Source organism: Urocampus carinirostris, chromosome 2 (genome assembly GCF_059441175.1).
Source record: "Urocampus carinirostris isolate Australia breed hairy pipefish chromosome 2, RoL_Ucar_1.0, whole genome shotgun sequence".
In the NCBI taxonomy this organism is placed as follows: domain Eukaryota; kingdom Metazoa; phylum Chordata; class Actinopteri; order Syngnathiformes; family Syngnathidae; genus Urocampus; species Urocampus carinirostris.
The window spans coordinates 61,576,641-61,598,099 of record NC_142350.1 but is presented as its reverse complement, the minus strand read 5'-3'; the positions used below and the strand labels follow the sequence as shown (position 1 = coordinate 61,598,099).

General features: G+C 41.0%; 1 protein-coding gene across 2 annotated transcripts; it reads left to right on the top strand.

Moving 5' to 3' along the window:
* The first annotated feature begins 890 nt into the window (after positions 1–890).
* On the top strand, positions 891–20,287 carry snx27b (sorting nexin 27b). Of its 2 annotated transcripts, none has more exons than XM_088327421.1 (13): positions 891–1,339; positions 6,546–6,777; positions 7,736–7,928; positions 8,023–8,087; positions 8,181–8,285; positions 8,368–8,446; positions 10,316–10,479; positions 10,577–10,666; positions 11,996–12,145; positions 14,707–14,835; positions 14,927–14,986; positions 17,157–17,205; positions 17,277–20,287. In XM_088327421.1, the coding sequence occupies exons 1-13, from the start codon at positions 1,014–1,016 to the stop codon at positions 17,423–17,425; spliced, it is 1,791 nt and encodes a 596-aa protein (XP_088183547.1). In that variant the 5' UTR covers positions 891–1,013; the 3' UTR covers positions 17,426–20,287. The 2 variants fall into 2 exon arrangements, with proteins under 2 accessions (XP_088183547.1, XP_088183548.1); XM_088327422.1 differs by having other exon boundaries at positions 17,157–17,218; positions 17,312–20,287.
* Positions 20,288–21,459: the final 1,172 nt, after the last annotated feature.

Below are 21,459 nucleotides of genomic sequence, written 5' to 3'. Positions count from 1 at the left end.
AGGTCGGTGCAAGCAGCAAAGTTGCTACAGAAAAAAAGAAGAGTAGTGCGTACAACTATTGCATTTAAGAAAGAAATAATAGCAAAATATGAAGAAGATGTGCGAGTTTCCCTCCTTTGGAGGGAATAGAGAATGGCTTCTACAGACCACCACAAAGGTAAGAAATCCTATTCATAAATATTTTCTTTATCCTTTAACCGCTCACCACTTGTTGTGGAGATCCCGGTGCTAAATGACGTGTAAACGACCTGATCTTTTTATTTTTACACGTTCATGTTAGCGTAATCCTTCGTACGTAAGATTACGCTAACGCGAACGTACGATTAGCCTGGGTTAGCTTCATGTTTACGTTCATGGGTTTGGAACGGATTAAATTGATTTTACATTACTTTTAATGGCAAAAACGATTTTCGGTTTTCGAACAGGGTTCTGGAACGGATTATGGTCGAGAACCGAGGTTCCACTGTATTCCTTTACTCCCCTAGCCTGCACAAAAATTAGTCATTTTATTCATATTTAGTTTCTTTTGTCTTTTTTGGTATTGGAGTAATCCAAAAGTAATTGAAAGTAATCCAGTTAAAGTAACCCTACCCAACCCTGAATATAATGTAGATTCATCTATTTGTTAATCTGACTTTGCCGAACCAAGCACGAACTTTGCCGTACGTCACTGATGGAGACCTCATCTTTTTTTCAATTTTTGTTTTTGTAACGTTTTTTTAATGTGGCTGCGCGGTTTGATGGTGAAAATGTTCTTGTTTTTTGGTTATTTATATACTTTTTCCGGTGCTTTCCTACAGTATGAAATGGAAAATGGGTAAATAAACCGCGTCTCCTCCAGTTCACGTGAACGCGCTTGAGCGCATTCCCGACAGACATCGGCTACTTTCGTCAATTTCCGCTCTCCCGGGCAGTTTAACGGTTAAGCTAGCTCAGCTGATTAGCCTCCTGCTAGTCACTTAAAGTCGCCCATTTCCCCTCAAATGGGACTAATGTCACAAACGTCGTAACAAATGGCGGATGTCCAGGGGCACGCTTTTAGTTTACCACTGCCTCCGCAATTGGCGTGTAACGGTAGCCGGTCCGGCGACACGACGCCGGACGCCGGCGGCGGCTTCCGGAGCCCGGGCTCCGACGCGACTTCGGGTCCTCGGCTTATCCGGATTGTCAAGTCGGACTCTGGGTACGGTTTCAACGTCCGCGGCCAAGTTAGCGAAGGAGGGCAACTCCGGAGCATCAACGGGGAACTGTACGCTCCGCTTCAGCACGTCAGCGCCGTCCTGCCGGGAGGTGCCGCAGAAAGAGCCGGGATTTTAAAAGGAGACCGGATTTTAGAAGTGTAAGTGGGTTTGTTTTCATATTTTAGTCTAATACTCAAGAATATTTATTTCCTCCAAAAAACAACAACAACGCGACGGACAGTGAGTGCCAGTGTCCACCGGAGTAGTGAATTGGTTGTTTGTGCCAGGTTCTCATTATAAATTCTTGTCACACTAGTTCCATCTCATCCCTCACATGTGTAAATCCTTTGCCCCATTTTCAATCATCCAAACCTTTTTTTCAACCCATCACTCTCATCAGCATTACCCAACGTGACTTTCCAGGCTCCTAAAATGTGAGGGGATTGGTGGCTGATGTTAGGCTCTGTTGCTATGGAGAGAGAGGAGTGTGCAGCATCCGCTTCAGCATCATCTGTGCATTCAAGTTATGCAGGATGGCAGGAACGGTCATTCCTGATTGGCTTTTCTTTGGCAAAGTTGCCATCTTATTGGGTGGCATCTGCACGCTGCTTGGGCTGGCTTGCAGTAACCTGGCAGTTTGTGACCCCATTATTTCTGGGGGCTTGTGTATGGTTTCAGACTGATTATTTTATCATTTGGTAAATCCAGTGTTTTTTAAACATTTTTGAGCAAAGGCTTACTTTTTCTGAAAAAAAGAGATATACTGAGTATTGTCGCCGTCGCGAATGGCAGCCACTCCAGCAGCTCCCGTGTTATTTTCGCTATTTTTGTGATTTATTGTTTTTGTTGTTGCTTATATCTTCAGTGTTTGTGTCCAGTTTAACAACTACACTTTGGATTACTTTCTATCCTATGGATATAGGTTTTAACGTACAAAAATGCGTTTATTCGAGGAATCAACTCTTTTTTTGTGTGAATTTACCTGCAGCAATGAATAAAGTATCTATCTATCCATCTATCTATCTATCTATCTATCTATCTAGACATCTAGACATCTAGACATCTATCTATCTATCTATCTATCTATCTATCTATCTATCTATCTATCTATCTATCTATCTATCTATCTACTGTTGAAAATATTTTCAAAAGAACTTAATTCCTAGCTCCAGTTTCAGTTTTTTATGCTCAAAGGGAGAGTGTGTATTATTTGAGCTCTAGATGTCACTGGTGGTTAGCGTGTCTGTGGCACAGTTCTGAGGTCATGGGATCAAATCCAGCTACCAGCCTTCCTGTGCTGAGTTTGCATGTTCTCCCCGTTTTGCGTGGGTTTTCTCCGGTTACTCCCGTTTCCTCCCACATTCCAAAAACATGCATGTCAAAATAATTGGCCGGTCCAGATTTCCATAGGTGTGAATGGGCGAGTGAGTTGTCTGTCTCTGTGTGCCCTGCGACTGGTTGGCAACCAGTTCAGGGTGTCTCCTGCCCACTGACCGAAGATGGCTGGGATGGGTTCCAGCACTCCCGTGGCCCTATTGAGGATAAGCGGTGCAGATTATGGATGGATGGGTGCCGCTATAAGGCTATATGGATGTAGTGCAACCAAAAACAGTTCTCAAAAGCACAAGGAAGAGTACAAACTATGGAAACACTAAAGTGAACAAAACATAACATTTTACTTCTTTTTTTTGCCAAGCTTTTTGAGGTTTTAGGTTACCCACAGCAGCAAGATGACGGACAATCATGTCAACTCTCTTTGTTTGAGGCTCATGTTATGAACAAAAAAGACAATTTCTCGACCTGAGAGTATGGATGCATAAGTTGGTTTAAAAATGACCCTCACGGGTTGTTATTCTTCAAAATATTTGAATATTTGAATTTGATATCATATTTCAGGTATCATAAAGCATGTTTATGACATGATGCCATTAGTGTTTTATATTTTTTCTCCCTATTAATATTTGATGCCACTCATAGAAGAGTGTACTAGTGGGTTAAAAAGGGTTAAAAATGTATGTCTTTATGATAGTTATTATTATTCAAATCAATATTGTTGTTAATAATTTTCATGTAAGTAGGGATTGTATTACATTTTAACCTATTTTACCAAGTTTCGTTATATTACATATCAATCCATCCATTATTTGCACTCCTTATCCTCAATAGGATCGCGGGATATATTACATACTAAGTTACTTGTTTTAATACGAGAAAAATAACAAAAATAATACCTAAAATAAGCAAAAAATGTATGCTTACAAGTGGGGGGAAATGTCTCACAAAGTTCTAACTTTTTTTCTGTTTAGCTTTTCATTTTGAAAATAACAAATCTTCAAAATTAAGTGCAAGATGTTTTACTTTAACTATTTCATTATATTAATAGCACAATCTCAGACTGTTTCATCCAACAAAACAAGTTATTTTCTATGTTTCCCTGTACCACCCCATGAGCAGGCAATCGGGGAAAAAAGAAAAAAAATAGTAACATGCTGCCCTCTACTAATATGGATGAATGTTACAGTTCCAATCAGTTACTGTTAACATCTTGTAACTGGTCATATGAAAAAGGCAACTGATCACATGAATCTTTTCCTGAAAACATGCAGAACAACAAACTTCATGACACAGTGGAAAGTGCTGAAGCTGCACAACCAAAGTCATTGCATGAGGTGCTTATGGAGCCGTAAAACTGCAAGACAGAAGTGCTGCCTAAGTGCTAAGTCAGAAGTCTGTGGTGTTCCACGTTTTTTGTCACTAGATCTGCCTACGTCTTTTATTTGTACCTTCAGTCTTCATTTGTTGTCTCCATATAGAATGACGTGGGAGATATTATTAACAGCTGACATAAGATCAGCTGTCAGTCACAAGTTGCACTAGGAATGTTTTCATGCTGATATTACAGTAATTATAAAGACATATGTGCCTCTTCCACTTGGCATCTTGCTCAACTACTGTTAAATGAGTGGTACTACCAAGCTACAGCACAAAACACTATAAGTCCGTTTTTTTGCTATTAACTGAAGGCACATCGGCACCTAAGCCTAGCTCTATATATACATTTAAGGCACGATTGATTACTTGTCCTCACTACAGCATTTTTTGTGTGCAAAATATGTTATATAATCCGACAGAAAAAATAATATTGGTATGGTGAGTGATGTGAGGGTCAGCCAAGAAGAGACATTGCTTTGCATCTTGAGCTTTAATGTGTTCTGAAAAGCTTTGCTTGAGAGTCTGTGGGAACATTTCACTCCACTTTAAGTAGTGGTTTGAGGCTGCTATATGTTATATTAGCGAACTTAGATACAGATCTTGGGGCTTGACCCGAGCACAAATACAGTATGTCATAAAATTCAGTACACCCCTCACTTTTCTGCTGAGATTTTTGACATAATGTTTAACTGAACAACACTGAAGAAACGTCGCCCTGCGACTGGCTGGCAACCGGTTCAGGGTGTCGCCCTGCCCACTGCCCGAAGATGGCTTGGATGGGCTCCAGCACCCCCGTGACCCTACTGAGGATAAGCGGTGCAGATAATGGATGGATGAAGAAACATCACTTTGACCTAATGAAAGGTAGTCTGTGTAAAGCTTATATAGAAGTGTAAATTTATTTTTCCCCTCCAAAAACTCAAAATATAGCCATGAGTAGTTGAACACATGGTAACAAAAGGGAGTACACCCTTAAGTTAAAGTTCCCGATTTTGTGTGGCCACCATGATTTTCAATGCTCCTGGCCATGGATTTCACCAGTCTCACAAATTGCCACTGGAATCCTCTTTCACTCCTCCTTGACAACATGACTGAGCTGGGGGATATTCAAAATCTTGTGTTTCTCCAGCTTCAGCTTGAGGATGCCCCAAATATGTTCTATTGGGTTTAGATCTGGAGACATCCTTGGCCAGTCCATCCCCTTTACCTTTAGCCCCTTTAGAAAAGCCTTTGTAATCTTAAAGTGTATTTAAGGTTATTGTCAGGCTAAAACATTACCCTGCTACCCAGTTTCTGGAGGGCGGGGATCATTCTCTGCTCCAGTTTTTCCACAGTTCATCCTTGAGTTTGTGTTTCCCTTAATTAAATGCATTCCGGTTGCACTCATGCAGCTTTAAACCATAACATTCCCAACACCATGCTTGACTTTAGGCATGACACAAACAGGTTTGTACTCCTCACCTGGTTGCCATCACATATGCTTCACAAAATCTGAGCCAAAAAATAGTAATCCTTATCTCATCAAACTAGAGGATATCTTTTCAGTAAGCCATGGCCTTTGTTGACATACCTCTTTTTATTCTGTCGAAGAAATGTTTCTTCAGTGATGTTCTATTAAAAATTATAATGAAATCTCTGCAGAAATGTGAGAGGTGCGCTCACTTTTGTGACATACTGGAGTTGTTGAAGAATAGTGACTTAAGAATATGAGGAAACACCTTAATGCAGGGGTCTCAAACTCAATTCACCCGGGGGCCGCCGAGGCTTGATGGGGTTGGGCCAAATCAGATTTTCTACAAAAAAGTCTGTAAAAAATACCATTCCCCTCTTAACGATCATTTATTTAATTCCTACACAAAATAAGATTCAAAATAAATAACAATAAAAAAACATTTAAAATTCATATGAAACTAAATCAATCAATCAGTGATTAAATAATGAATAATAAGCGAGAGCTGCGCTTAAAGGGACAGGGTGTATTATTCAGTGCCTCCTAGTGGTAAACTTTTTAATAAAAAAAAAGAATATTGATATATGAATTGGAAAGAATACGTGAACTATCATTTAGAAGTGCTCTTTTTAAATTTTGGTATATCAAAAAAAATCTAACGTGAGCCTCACCTTGAGGGAGATTAATTATTCTTGCTTCTACTGTTAACCCCCCAAAAAACAAAAATCTGGATAAAGACAGAAAAATGGTGCTTTATGGTCAGTTTGAGTGTCTGTAATTGTCACTCTTACTTGTAAATTTGAGCACAATTTGTTGGTTGCACGACAGAATACAACAACATTTAGTGGTCAAACAGTACTCACTGTCCCTCTAATATTTGCATCAAGACAGTGGCTTCAATCTGTCATCCTGAGGGCCTCAAATTTCCCCTGGGCTTCAACTTTGGGACCCCCTGGCTTAATGTGTTTGAATGTATCCCCTTCAAATGCCCCAAAAAATACTGGAATTACAACATTTAAATCCCTGTTGTAGAACAAAGGTGTTCAACACTATCGATATAAAAACATTTAAGAGCCACAAACACCTGCATTTTTTTATATAAAAGCGTATAAAATGGGAATTTTAATGAAGTAGCAAAACAGTAATTGAGTAATAGCTTGTTTTCCTTTGCACGACTCATTTTCTTTTTCCATTTTGAATAGTAACCGAGTGAATGTGGAAGGCGCCACGCACAAGCAAGTGGTGGACTTGATCCGGGCAGGGGAGAGTGAGCTGGTTCTGACTGTGCTCTCAGTCCCGCCTCAGGAAGCCGACTGTCTGGATATCAGTGATGATGGCTTTGCCCAGTCCTGTTACGACTTCTCCGAAAAGCAGGCTGTTCCCATTTCCATTCCCAGCTACAACCACATTGAAACCAACCAGGAGAAATTTGTGGTGAGTCCTAAAGAGGATGATAACGGACATTACAATGTTTTGGTTGATGCCGTCCATTGAAGATTTACCATAAATTCCGGACTATAGAGCGCACCTGATTATAAGCCGCACCCACCACATTTTAAGAGGAAAACCGATTTTGTACATACACAAGCCGCACCTGTATATAAGCCGCATGCGGCCACATTTAAACATGTAACACAAACACAAATTTAACCCAAACCCGACTTCAAGTCCCGCGATTGAAACCAAATGTCCTTCATTAAAGTCCACAGTCCAAAAATCACAGCCGGCAAAATGAACGGAAAATGATACCGGTACTTAAAGTTTGATGCAGACCTGCAGATTCCGGGTCCCGTTGAAAGTAATTCAAGGAAAAAAGTGCATATTTCCAAAGGTAAGGGTGGGAAAAATATATCAGATGAACACATTTACTCACGCAACTCCTTTTTCTTTAACCAACTTTTTACCCCCTCTTCTTTCCTTGTTTGTCCCTCACCTTTAGCGGGCCCCACTTAAACTCGGCACCCCGCGTTTGTTCCGCCCCTCACTTTTCGTTCATCCGTGCAAAACATATCAGAATAAGTGTCTAAAATAAATACATTACAAAAATATACAGTTGCAAATACATATTATACATGGGTTACACATATTTCCAAAGAAAGACGGTACACCGAGAGAGTTTTCAAAGCTTTAATAATAATAATAAAGATTTCATCCCAAACTGTGCCTGTGACAGGGCAGTTGATGGTAGCAACACTCGAGCGCCGTTGGCGGCCGTTAGAAGAATTACATAAATTGGCCGCATCACTGAATAAGCCACAGGGTTGAAAGTTAGGGAAAAAAGTAGCGGCTTATAGCCTGGAATTTACGGTAGTTGCATTTGAGCAATTTGCTTTATAGGTATCTCATTTTGTAGTGTTTACCAACTGTTATAACAATAGTTCTATCCCTCCAGGTTTATAATGTGTACATGGCAGGAAGGCAACTTTGTTCAAAACGCTACAGAGAGTTTGTAATACTCCATCAAAACCTGAAGAGTGAATTTGCCAGCTTCTCTCTCCCCAAACTGCCTGGGAAATGGCCTTTTTCTCTATCCGAGCAGCAGCTGGATGCCCGACGCAGAGGCCTGGAAGAATATCTGGAGCGAGGTGTGGAGGGAGATAGTGCCTCATTTTGATACATTTTTCCAACTATTTTAAAAATTTACTGTTTCACCTCACTTTTTATACCATTTATCCGCAGTGTGTTCCGTAAGGGTTATTGGTGAAAGTGACATCATGCAGGAGTTCCTGTCAGAGTCAGATGAGGTAAAAACAAAAACAAATTAGGACTGTGTGTGAGTACTGTGCAAAACTGTGCATTTTTTTTGCCTCACCAAATGATTCCTTCCCATGATTAAGAACTTCAACGGCATGTGGGACGTGGACATGAGAATAGCCCTTCCTGATCAGACCACGCTCAATGTGCGTGTTCGCAAAAATTCCACCACAGACAAAGTGTATCAGGTAACAACAAAGTCGTTTGTTATTGCCAGTGGCTTGATCTTGATCAAGTTGTATTTGCTAATAATTTCCCATTTTCTTTTAGGCTTTGGTCATGAAACTAGGAATGGACGGCATAACAGCTAGCTATTTTGCACTGTTTGAGGTCATCAACCAGACTTTCTGTGAGCATGGATTGTAATTGTACACTGAACTTCCACTTAAACCGTTTTAATTTTTCATTCTGCCTAAACCAAAGCTGCTTTTTTTTATCATGAAAATCTTTGGTGCAGAAAATATATTACGTTTGATGATATAAAAACGTTTATAAAACTTGTATTAGCCATACATGTATTGTAAGTCTTACCGAAGTTGCAGTGTGTAATTTTTTTTTATTAAGAACTTAATAATTTACTTTTCTACCCTCTTTTAAAAAGAAACCTTGACAATCCTTCTTTTGCATGGGTGTCAAAGTCAAATGGACAGAAGGCTGAATAAAAAGGGCTGTACTGTTCGAATATTGATGTTTTTTAAAATGACGCATATAGCCTAGTGAACCAAGTTAGACTCACTGAAAACCTAACAAATACATTTAAAAAAATATCCAAAAAGATAAAGCAACTATTCTTTCTGGCTCTGACTGTACTCTTGAATTTTCAAGAGACAAAAAAGATAAATTTATACTGTATAAAAATCTCCATTATATGTTATTCTGTCAGGACCGGAACGGAGACAGGACCCACTTGCGTTGCGTTTCTCACAAGTTTTATTGGAAGAAGGGAAAGGGTTGCGCCCACCATCCTGTGATTGCTGGACGCGGGAAGCAGGTCGCTCTGAACGCGGAAGGGGCTCTTCCGTGGCGAGCGATGGCGGTGTCGGGAACGGGAAAACGGGTCAGTAGCCGGGACAGGAGAGCAAAAACGTGGTCGGGGTCGTAAGCGAGTCGTAAGCCAGGATAGAAGAGTGGACATCGTCGGGGACAAAAGAGGTCAAAATCCGGGACAGGGGTCGAAGCTGGGGGACAGACGGGAGCAAAAAACAGGTGGGAATCAGGGTTGAAAAAAGGCTTGCCTAGTGTTAACTGAGGTCCGCAGACGGACTGACAGCAGGTGACAGAAAGGAGTGGTTTTAAATCGGGACAGGGGGCCAATCAGAGTCCAAGGCAGTTCGCGCCAAAGGAGCGGGCACAGGTACACCACATCGGTAATCATGACATATTCAGCCACCACCAGTAGCCTTCAATTTCTATTTTAGCAAAAGTGGGCTAAATTTTCCCCCAAAATTTAAATATCACAATTTTCTATCTTTCACTCAACTGAAATATTTATTTAAGATACTGTCATGCTTGCCATGGCGCCCGCTTGGCTGTGCCCGTGTGGGTCACGGTTGCCGTTGTGCCCAATTGGTCCTGCCCGTGTGTGTCACGGTTGCCGTTGTGCCCAATTGGTCCTGCCCGTGTGTGTCATGGTTGCCATGGTGCCCAATTGGACTCTCTGTTTATGTAAAGCTAAGCGCTCTCTTGCTTAGCTTGACGTCAGCCCGTCAAACGAACTTCTGCCCCACAAGACGTGGGTTCTGACTTGGTCCTGTTTTCCTGTGATTATCTCCAGTCCAGTATTGTTCCCGTTTCTTGTTGTCCTGTTTAATTTCGGGTTCCAGTTTTGTTTTCCGTCTATTTTTGTCCTGTTTGTTAGTTTCCGCTGTTTATTTTCGTTACCCTGATTCATTATCGATCCTGTCGGTGTCTGGCTTCCTGTCCCTCCACACCAGACCGGCTTCCTAACGTGCATGACTCCCCATTTCCCGTAAAATAAAGACTTTTGTGAGAACGTCACGCGATTGGGTCCTGTATCTGTTCACAACACAACAAACACAACAGGTTCTTCAAGGAGAATGAACTTACAGTAAAAATTGAGTGTATAATACAAGAGTGAAAAAAGATCATCTCTAGACCCGTAGAAAACCAATAACAAAAACAAATATGGCCTCAATACATAATGAGAGATATTTTGGACCCGCCAGCTCTCTCAAGCTCTTCTACTTTCTTTTATTAGTACGCAAGCTTGCCCCCAACGAGTTTCCCCACAAATTGTACGTGCAGAACTACAACTCAGCTATCCCTGAAACCTGCCTCACAATGCGCAAGTGGCTCTTTACTACAGAAGAGGAGACCTTACTCAGTGACAACCAACTCGCTGTGTGCTACTTCTTTTACCAGGTTGGTGTTTTATGTGGTAGTTTTTGTCATGGCACATGTGTGCTTTAATTGTGTTTTATTCATCCCCCTCTTTAAATGGATTTATTTAATTTTTCAGGCGCTTGAGGATGTCAAGAATGGTTTCATCAAAGTAGAACACAAGTCCTACCAGCTGCAGAAGGTTGCAGAACAGAAAGATATGTCTTTGGTATGTCTCCTGTATACAGTATAGACACATCCCAGTAGCAGTTTTACAATAGCTCTTCAGTCCACCTTTTTCACAACTTATTACATTTATATATTGTAACTTTAAACAGTGGTGAACACAAAGGAGTGTCTGTCTAGTTTATTGTTTACAGACTGGAGGACTGACACACCCTTAAAATGGACTTGGTAATTTTGTCTATGGCCTGCTAGCCTGGCCTGGTCCAACTTTTAATCACCTCATGTATTTGGACACGAATATTCATTAGTGCAGTTTGCCGTCAATGTGTATAATAAATACTGTACTGTGCATTGTGTTCTGCAAGTCAAGTGAAGTCATTTTTATTTGTATAGCCCTTAATCACAAAGAGGCTGCACAGGTTATTAGACAGACTATTATTTCAGACTATTATTACACCACCCCCTGATCTGGAACAGTAGTGATTAAAAAAATCAAATTCAACAAATGCCTCAATCAAAAGGTTTGTTGGTTTCGGTGTACAGACCTCCTTACGAACGAAATAGGTTCCGGACGATCTTTCGTAAGTTGAATTTGTTCGTAAGTTGCTTCAGTGCAATATTTTGTATGTTTAAGGTTTATATAAGTATGTTTAAGGCTTGTACAGGTAACCTGTATTGTTTTGTACTAAAAAAAAAACATTTCATGAAATAATATGCTTTAAAAAGATTAAATAAAGTTAAGTTTAATTTACTTTTGGAAGATGGGCTTCAACAGGTCCTCCTTTGTGGTAAAAAGTCAAGTCAAGTCCTTTTTATTTGTATAGCCCTTAATCACAAAGAGTCTCAAAGGGCTTCACGGGTTATTACACAGACTATTTTTTCAGACTATTATTACACCATCCCCTGATCTGGAACCAACATGAGGGCAAGGAAAAACTCAAAAAACCTCAACATGACAGTGGCCGAAAAAAAGCGTTCCGACCATTTTCTCAACCGCATCACGCACCCCACGCCAAACTATGAAAAATAACTAGACTTATAGTCCGGAAAATATGGTGCATAAGTTCTGCTTAAAAGCATGAATTATTCTTCAAAGAAAGTCATATCTTTTAAAAAAATGTTTTATCAGACTTTTAGCGGCCACTCGGAATCCTTAACTAGATTCTGCATTTTTGTGTTTAAAGACAAATAAATACTGTACATTATTAACTGATCACTCAAATTGGTCGATCTTCTAAATTTGAAATCCATAGGCACTTTCTAAAAGAAAGGAAACCTAATGTCCTGTTTGAAGCCTCAGAAAAAGTCCGAATTTCTAATTGTTTTTAAGCCATGTTGAAACTTGAATGTCTTCTCCTTTCCCCCCTCACAGTATTTGAGCATTTTGAGAGGCTGCGAGGGTTACAATGAAATCTTTTTCCCTCACTGCCCGTGCGACTCGAGACGTAAAGGCCATGTCATTGCCTCCATCAGCATTCAGCACTTCGAGCTGCATGCTTGCACTGAGGAGGGGACACTCCAGGCAAGGGCAATTGCATCTCTTTATTGTGTCATAAACAAACATGGAAAAAAACTGAAAGAAGATGTTATTGTTTCTTATAAGAAATACTCAATCCAACTCAACTAAAAAAATTTTTATTTTTGCTGCAAAAAAATTCCAAGAGCGATCATCTATAATACTGGATACATATTCCTAAGAATATTCTCATAAAATATTTAGAATATTAGAGAAGGGCCATGAACAGAAGATTTCCAAGATAATAGGGGCTAATTTGAATTTTTATTTACTTTATACTATCAAGAACACAAGTTTTAATTAGATGTATTACTTTTTGTCACGTCCAGAACAGGAGGTAGACCCAATCGCGTGATGTTTCTCACACGAGCCTTTTATTTTACGGGAAATGGGGAGTCACGCACGTTAGGCAGGAGTCTGGCGTGTAATGACAAAAAGCCAGAGACCGACGAGATCGATTCCAATTGCCTGAGCAGATATCGGACAGATGGGGTCGATACCGGACAGGACGGGAAAGACAAGATTGATTTCGAAACAGGATATCGAAATTAAACAGGACAAACTAGACTGGAACGAAAACTGGAGAGAATAATAAACAGGACAAAAATAGACGGGAACGATACCAGACAGCAAACACAGGCAGGAAACCGGTCAGAGTCAAAACCCACGTATTGTGGGGCAGAGGTTCGTTGACGGAATGACAAAGGGAGGGTGAGAGCACTGAGCTTGAATAGAAGGGAAGCCAATCCGTCAACGAGCCGCTCCTGGCGCCACACGGGCGGGGCCAATTGGGCGCCATGGCAACTGTGACACTTTTATCAGATTTGTTTTTTGTTATTATTATTTTATTTTGGTTTGTTTACAGAAATCATCGTTTTCATTAGGGATAGTTTAAACTGTCACAAGCCAGTAACGGAGACCCAATATCGTTCGTTTTACTCAGTTTTTATTAAGAAAGAGAGCAGTGCTTCCATCCACGATCCGATGAGCGTCGGTCACGAGTAGCAGATGGCAGGAACGTGGAAGTGGCACTTCCGTGTCGAGCGAGGGTAGTCGTTGACAGCGAGAAAACAGGTCGATGGCCAGCACAGGGGAGCAAAACAGAAACGAGTCCAGAAAATAGGTGGGCAACAGGTATCATCAGGCAGGAAACAGGGCAAAACAGGTCGATGGCCGGGACGGAGGAGCAAAAGCAGAAACGGGTCCAAAAAAGGTCGGCAACAGGTATCAGGCAGGAAAACAGGGCAGGAGCATGTCGGAGAGTACAACAGCTTGAGAGCATAGGTTCACAGACGGTCTGGCGGCTTCCTTTCGGAAGACGGGAGTTTAAAAAGAGTCCAACAGCCAATCAGGTCCCGCGGCTGTTGGCGCCAACGGGACAGCCGCAGGTGCCCGGAATCAATAATCATGGCATAAACAAAAAGTTAGTTGCTAAATTGTTAATAGTTAGTTTGCATATTTGGATATCAAACAATGCTGCACGATGTACAAAATACATTTATAAGAGCAAATTCGTGTAGCATATGCTGCAGGAAACTGAAAAATAATCGGCAGACCATGGTGTACACAAGGTATAATTCAATATTTTAACAGGTTCATAAATTGTTATAGAACGGCAGTACAACAGATGGCCATTGTGGTTATTCAGCTAAATCTTTTTATTGAGTGTTATGCTGCAGTGGTTCACTGCCTTGCATCATACACACAAAATATTTTAATCTAGTTGCTAAGTAACTAAAATATCAGAAACAGTCTGTCAATATAATACAGTGTCTGTCGTTTTATATACTTTCTCAAATGGTAAATCCATTACAGTGGAACCTCGGTTCTCAACCATAATCCGTTCCAGAACCCTGTTCGAGAACCGATTTGTTCAATCACCGAAATCATTTTTCCCAATAAAAGTAATGTAAATCGTTTTAATCCGTTCCAACACCCTGAATGTTTACCATGAATGTTTAATGTAAACATAAAGCTAACCCGGGCTAATCGTACATTCGCGTTGTCGTAATAGAATAGAATAGAATAGAATAGAATAGAATATACCTTTATTGTCATTGTTACAAAATGGGTTAACATATTGTGACATCGAAATTGGGCATGACACTCCAGTTTTACACATTCACAGTGAGGTATCTTCCGTATGAAACATTACGCTAACATGAACGTGTAAAAATAAAAAAATCAGGTCGTTTACAAGTCATTTAGCACCACAAGTGGCTAGCGCTTCATTGGAAGGGGGGGCTCGATCTTCACCCGTACGCCGCTCAGCATCGCACCCTAGCGCACGCACTCACGCATTACCGGCGTTTGAACTCCGAATTTTTGACCTAAGAGCGAAGCAAGAATTTCTCAAAATTTTTGGTCCAACACCGATTTGTTCGAACTGAGAGGCGTTCGAAAACCGAGGTTCCACTGTATATAGTGTCTCAATGCTAAGGTTTTTCTTTTGGGAATGATGCATGTGGAATTATAAATATTAAGAAATCATGTTCAGCTTTTTTGGCATAAGCTTTGTTCTTTGTGTGAGTTTGTGTCTGTTTTCACGAAATCAAGTGTGCTTTCAGGGCCAGGTTATTTCCTTTAAATGGGAGGAAATGCAGAGGTGGGACACTGACGAAGAGGGCATGGCCTTTTGCTTCGAATACGCGCGAGGCGAGAAGAAACCGCGTTGGGTCAAGATATTCACACCTTATGTGAGAATCCAAATCTCCTTTTGGTCTTTTGATTTTCGGAAAACTGTCGATTCACTTTTCGTTCTACACCTCTTTTTGTATGTCCCTCCAGTTTAACTACATGCATGAATGCTTTGAGAGAGTCTTCTGTGAGCTTAAGTGGAAAAAAGAGGTATGGACTGTTCAGTTTTTGGTGCTATCTTGAATACTGAAAAATGTTACTGCTCCTACGGGAGTCGTGTCTATGGCCGTACATTACCTCAAAATAGGAGCCACATGTATTTTTATACTGTAGACCTGGGATGGACAACCTAGATTTAAACCTAGGACCACTGAACTGTGTGGCTGACATGCTAACTACTTATCCTCTGTGCCGCCCTCAGCCATTCATTCATTCATTATCTGCACCGCTTATCCTCAGTAGGGTCGAGTGGGTGCTGGAGCCCATCCCAGCTATCTTCAGGCAGTGGGAAGGGGACACCCTGAACCGGTTGCCAGCCAGTCGCAGGGCACACAGACAAAGACAACTCACTTGCTCATTCACACTGAGGGACGATTTGGGCCGGCCAACTAACCTGAAATGCATGTTTTTTGGAAAAAAACGGAGTGCCCGGAGGAAACCCACTCAAGCACGGGGAGAACATGCAAACTCCACACATGAAGGTTCAATCTCATGACCTCAGAACTGTGCCGCACACGCGCTCACCACTGCGTTGCCGTTCTGCCCCGCCCTCAGTCATGTAATATTTAAATTTGATACTCATGCATTGAGGGCTAGATCAGAATTGTCAAGAACCTTAACGGGGGAGAACCCAAATGCGTGACGTTTCTCACACAGGCTTTTGTTTTACGGGAAATGGGGCAGTCATGCATGTTAACGCAAACGCCAGTGATTCGGCGATCGTCGGGCAGAAGACGTAAGGCAGCAGTCTGGCGTGGAATGACAGGAAGCCAGAGGCCGACGAGATCGATACCAATAGCACGAGCAGATATCAGACTGATGGGGTCGATACCGGACAGGACGGGACAGACAGGATTGATATCAAAACTGAATATCGAAATTAAACAGGACAAACTAGACGGGAACGAAACTGGAGTCCGATATTAAACAGGACAAAATTGACGGGAACAATACCGGACAGGAAATCCCAACAGGAAACCGGACAGAGTCAAAACCCACGTCTTGCGGGCGCAGAGGTTCATTGACGGACTGACAACCGGAGAGTGACAGGACTGGGCTTAAAAAAGGACAGGGAACCAATCAGGTTGCCCGCAGAGCCTGGCGCCAAATGAGCGGGCACAAGTGATACTAATCGGTAATCATGACAAGAATAAAGTTTTCTTTGCATGTTATTCAATACATTTTTACATCATGTCCCTTTAATTCTTTTAAATACTTATCTGATACATACCAACATACAATATAATAATAATAATAATAAATAAAATAGCAAGAACAGAAAAATGCTCAATATTTTTTTAAATGAGGTGGGGACTTACACTAAAGAACGCTGGGGACTGGAGTGTGACCATAAACATAATTCATATGTTTTTGACCATATTTCCTAGGTCTTACTGTAGGAATTTTGAGAATATAGGGATATCTTAAGAGAAAATTTGTCAAGTTTATGACTTAGGCAGAATTCTTTTTTTTCTGTAATATAGTTGGATAAGGGCAGCACGGCGGCGCAGTGGTTAGCGCTTGTGCAGCACAGTTCTGAGGTGATGAGATTGAACCTTCCTGTGTGGAATTTGCATGTTCTCCATGTGCTTGCGTGGGTTTCCTCCGGGCACTCCGGTTTCCTCCCTCATTCCAAAAACATGCATGTCAGGTTAATTGGCCGGTCCAACTTGTCCCTTGGTGTGAATGAGCGAGTGAGTTGTCTGTCTCTGTGTATCCTGTGATTGGCTGGCAACCAATTCAGGGTGCCACCTGCCCACTGCCCGAAGATAGCTGGGATGGGCTCCAGCACCCCCGTGGCCCTACTGAGGACAAGCGGTGCAGATAATGAATGAATGAATGAATAATTGGATGACCAACGTGGGCATTTGTGCAGCTTTCTATGAGAAGCTGATTTAGGCAGAAATCTCAATTGGGCCCTGAAAAATTATTAGTGTGACGCTGTACTTTTTTATTTTATTATTACAATTTTTGTTGGGCGGCCCAGATTAACAAGCTTGGTGGGCTGTAGTTAGCCCACGCCTGTAGTAGATTATGTATAAAACTGAAATTAATTTTAGAGGTTTCTGCTGGAAATCAACAACATGTGCATGTTTTTTTTCCAATCAATGTAAAAAATGAGCTTTAATAGAAATCAACACACTTCTTTGAATACCCCCAGTTAGAAGAGGAGGCTACAGACAAAGACAACAAGAATCTCTCCCACAATGGTACGTGTGGCAGGTAAATTTCTATTCCAACAAGGAAAAATTTCACATCAACATTTCTGTTTTTTTCTCAGGTCTAATGCTGACCCCATCCTATGTGCTGTCACAGAATATGTTCCAACTGCTAAGGCACCGAAGGGATGGAGGCAAACAGCGAGAGAGCTCATTACCTCTTGACTATCCGTCAGAATCCTCCACTCGGCCCAACCCGGACCTCTTTTGAGCCCCGCGTGGCTTGGCCGTGTGGTCGCTGTCAGCATTTACGCTTCCATCTAACAGATGCTGATTTCCATGCATGCAAACATTTGCAAAACAACTAAGGATGGAAAGAACTTCAATTCTGCAAATAATAATGCATTGAGAGCATTAAGAACAACTTGACTGAAATCTGAAAAAAGTAAGGTAAGCTAACCTTTACAGAGTGAAATGAAGAGATACGTTTTACATAGTCAAGTTCAATGGGACACTTGCTACAGATTTTTAAAATCGTTTTATAATGTGGCAAATAGTGGAAGAAGGTGACACCTTTTGGAAAAGTAAATTAACATGTACAGTGGTGCCTTGATTGACGAGTCTAGTATAATCTGTGATCATGCTCATACCTCAACACTCCAAACTCAAGTTACCTTTTCAGTAAAAATGCTGTAAACCTATTCTAAGAGACGCAGGAAGTTTTTCACAAATGATTCAGTAAGCTGCTATCGGAGTAATGCAGCTCAGTGTTAGATGTGTTTTTTTTTAGGAAGATAAGGAATGCATGCTCAAGTTCGCCTTTGTTTGTTGGTTCTCTGTCAGTGCCTGACACTCCATTGCTTGAAACACACAAATATTGGGAGAGCAATGTTATCATGTAACCCATTTATGGAAATTTACATGTGTTAACATTCAGCTATTGCAAATTTCTGTGACGTGCGATGAGGTTCTTGTCTGGTGAGGCACATTTAGCTTTACAAATTAATGAACCTACATCTTTTTCATCATTTCATTGGCAAAGCAAAAAAAAAACTATTTATAAACTGTAGCGTTAAAAAAAAAATGTTTCATTGTATTACCTCAACTTATACGTCAAGTCTATTATCTTCTCTTTTAGAATAAAAACATAAATTGAAAGGTAATTGTGGGGTCTAAGTAGCAGACCATTGAAGGGTGGGAGAGCTATAAGTTGGCTAACAGTAGAAAATACACCAGGCAAGAGACAAGAGAGAAGTTTTTTAACCAGCTTCAGCCAGGGAGGCAAGCAGAGAGGACAAGCAACTCGCTCGTCCACACTCTCTCACACACTCTCGCTCACCCCCCCGTCTGCCTCTGTGTTTTATTGAAATCACAAGACATGGAAAAGTACTGGTATTTTGAGACAAAGACAAAAGACCACCCCCCTAGAAAAGTACCAACACCTTTAAACAAAGACAGGGAGACTAAGAGACGCCAAAAGGAACATCAAACTGATTAGAAATACACACCTTGAGCAAATACGTTTAGGCCTACTTTACAGTAATCTTTCATTTTGAAAAAAAGTCTATGCAAGGAGAAAAAAAAATACTGGTTCACTTGACTTGTTGTTAGCTTGTGAATGATATCACCAATTCTATTGTTTGGTGCTGAGGTGTGCGCCAAATCGGTATCACTATCGCCCTCTGTCATGAGGCAAGAGAATTGCGAGCCTCCCTCCATATCTGGAGACGCTCAGCATAGTAATACATTACATACTGATTCTTTGGAATAAAAGCATCAATAGATAAATAACACTCTTGTATGAAAAAACTCCACACAAGTAACAAAATTACTGGATGACTTGACTTGCTGTTGGCTAATTCTATTACTTATTCCATTGTTTGGGGTTGAAGTGTGTGCCAAATCAGAATCCTTAGTTTCAGTATCACCCTCTTTGATGAGGCACTAGAATTGCATGACTAGCTCTGCATCTGCAGTCAGCACAGTAATATATTGCATACTAATTGTATCAATAATATTCATAATGTGAAAATCCAAATATTTTGGATAAAAATACCAAAATTGTAAAGTTAAAAGAGGACAAAGTTAAACACTGAATACAAGAAACCACTGTATACGCAACAATACTTGAATGATGTAAACTGAGAAGATTGTGTTACAGAATGACTCGTACCGAGGTCATAAAAAAGTTACCCCTGTTAAAGTAGTACAAGTCAAAAGAGGCTTTGAGAAAAATGTTCTTATCTAAAATATGTACCCATAAAGAGCAATTTATTTGGGAGTGTCGGAGAATCATCCATGCAGCCCGACAAGCTTGTCTCAAGCGAATGAACTGTAAATATTGCTGCTGCATTTTGGGGATTTATAGGGAACTGTCAGCAGCAAGTGCTCCAAATGTGTCAGATTTTGAGGACACAGTCCACATCAGTGTTTGAAACTTGGATCTGAAGAAAAAGATCTTATTGGTAGAAGTATTTTTCAAGCATTTTAACAGTGTGTTTTCGCTCCCTCTAATGTATGACATTTTTGCACTTGATGACTGTGACTAAGCCAGTGTGTATCCTGCATTGATCCATCGCTCAACCCTCATACATTTATATTACAAAAAGCTGAAAAGTCTTTTATCCTGATGAAAAATGACATTTGTGTTGCATGACCCAGAATGAACAGCAGGGGTCCTTACTTCCCGTCCCGGCTCCCCCACTGGCAGTGATTACTTTTGCCCACGAGATTTATAACAGGCCCATAATTCAACCATACGACAATTTATTGCTGCAGAGGCTTCCTCTCTCAGCGTATAAATCCTTCACACTCTCTCAACTCTGTCTGCATTTGACAAATATGTGCAGCAGTACATTGAAGAAAATTGAATGTAAACATACATGCGCTTTTTATACATCAAGGGCTGAGCACTGAGTTGATGTGATTTGAGCAACTGTTTAATTTGGTATTCCATTATTGTTTAGAGTAAACTAATACAAGTGAGCCTGAAATGAGGTATGGCAAACAATAAGAAATGAAGATTGTAATGAAATCGGATCCAATTATTTAAATAAAACATGGAAAATGAGCGTCAGCAAGATGAGTATGTGTCTATATTACAATTATCGATGAAACAAACAAAACTATTTATAAGAATGGTCTTGGGAACCTCCTGTGTGGGTTCAAACCCAGCTACCGGACACACTGTGCGGAGTTTGTATGCTCTCCCCGTGCTTGCGTGGGTTTCCTCCGGGCACTCCGGTTTCCTCCCACATTCCAAAGACATGCATTTCAGGTGGATTGACCAGTCCAAATTGTCCCTAGCTGTGAATGAGCGAGCGAGGTGTCTGTCCCATGTGCCCTGCGATTGGCTGGCAACCAGTTCAGGGTGTCCCCTGCCCACTGCCCGATGATTGCTGGGATGGGCTCCAGCACCCCCTGCGACCCTACTGAGGATAAGCGGTGTAACTAATGAGATGAGATGAGAATCACCTTTTTTTGTATTGCTACAACAAAATTACACATGCATTTCAGTTGGCAAATATATACAATATAAAGACTAATAAATAGTAAAATGTAAATTATTCACCTCTAATATACAATGTTATCAGAACCCTTAAGGGGATAGTTTGTATTATTTAGCACCTCTTAGTGCTAAAAAGATAATGATTTAAATAATAAGCAAAAATACATAGACTACCACATATACCTGCATTTACAAAAATTATCATAGGCCAAGAAATGAGCATTTATTTGACATAATATGAGCCTCACTGGAAGTCAAGTCAAGTCATGTTTATTTGTAATCACAAAGTGTCTCAAAGGGCTGCACAGACCACAGATTATTGCAAACCACAGACTATTATCACACCATCCCCTGATCTAAAACCTACATGAGGGCAAATAATACACAGATATTGTCAACATAAAGTATAGGTTATTCATATGCTATAGAATAGAATTGTCTTTTTAAGCCTAGATTTAAACATTTCTGCTGAGGTTGCAGATCGAATCTCAGGGGAAAGAGCATTCCACAGCACCGGGGCTGCCCGTCAACGAACCTCTGCCTCGCAAGACGTGGGTTTTGACTCTGTCCTGTTTCCTGTTGGCATTTACTGTCCGGTATTGTTCCCGTTTATTTCTCATCTCATCTCATCAGCTGCACCGCTTATCCTCAGTAGGGTCGCAGGGTGCTGGAGCCCATCCCAGCAATCATCGGGCAGTGGGCAGGGGACACCCTGAACTGGTTGCCAGCCAATCGCAGGGCACATGGGGACAGACAACTCACTCGCTCAGTCACACCTAGGGACAATTTGGACAGGC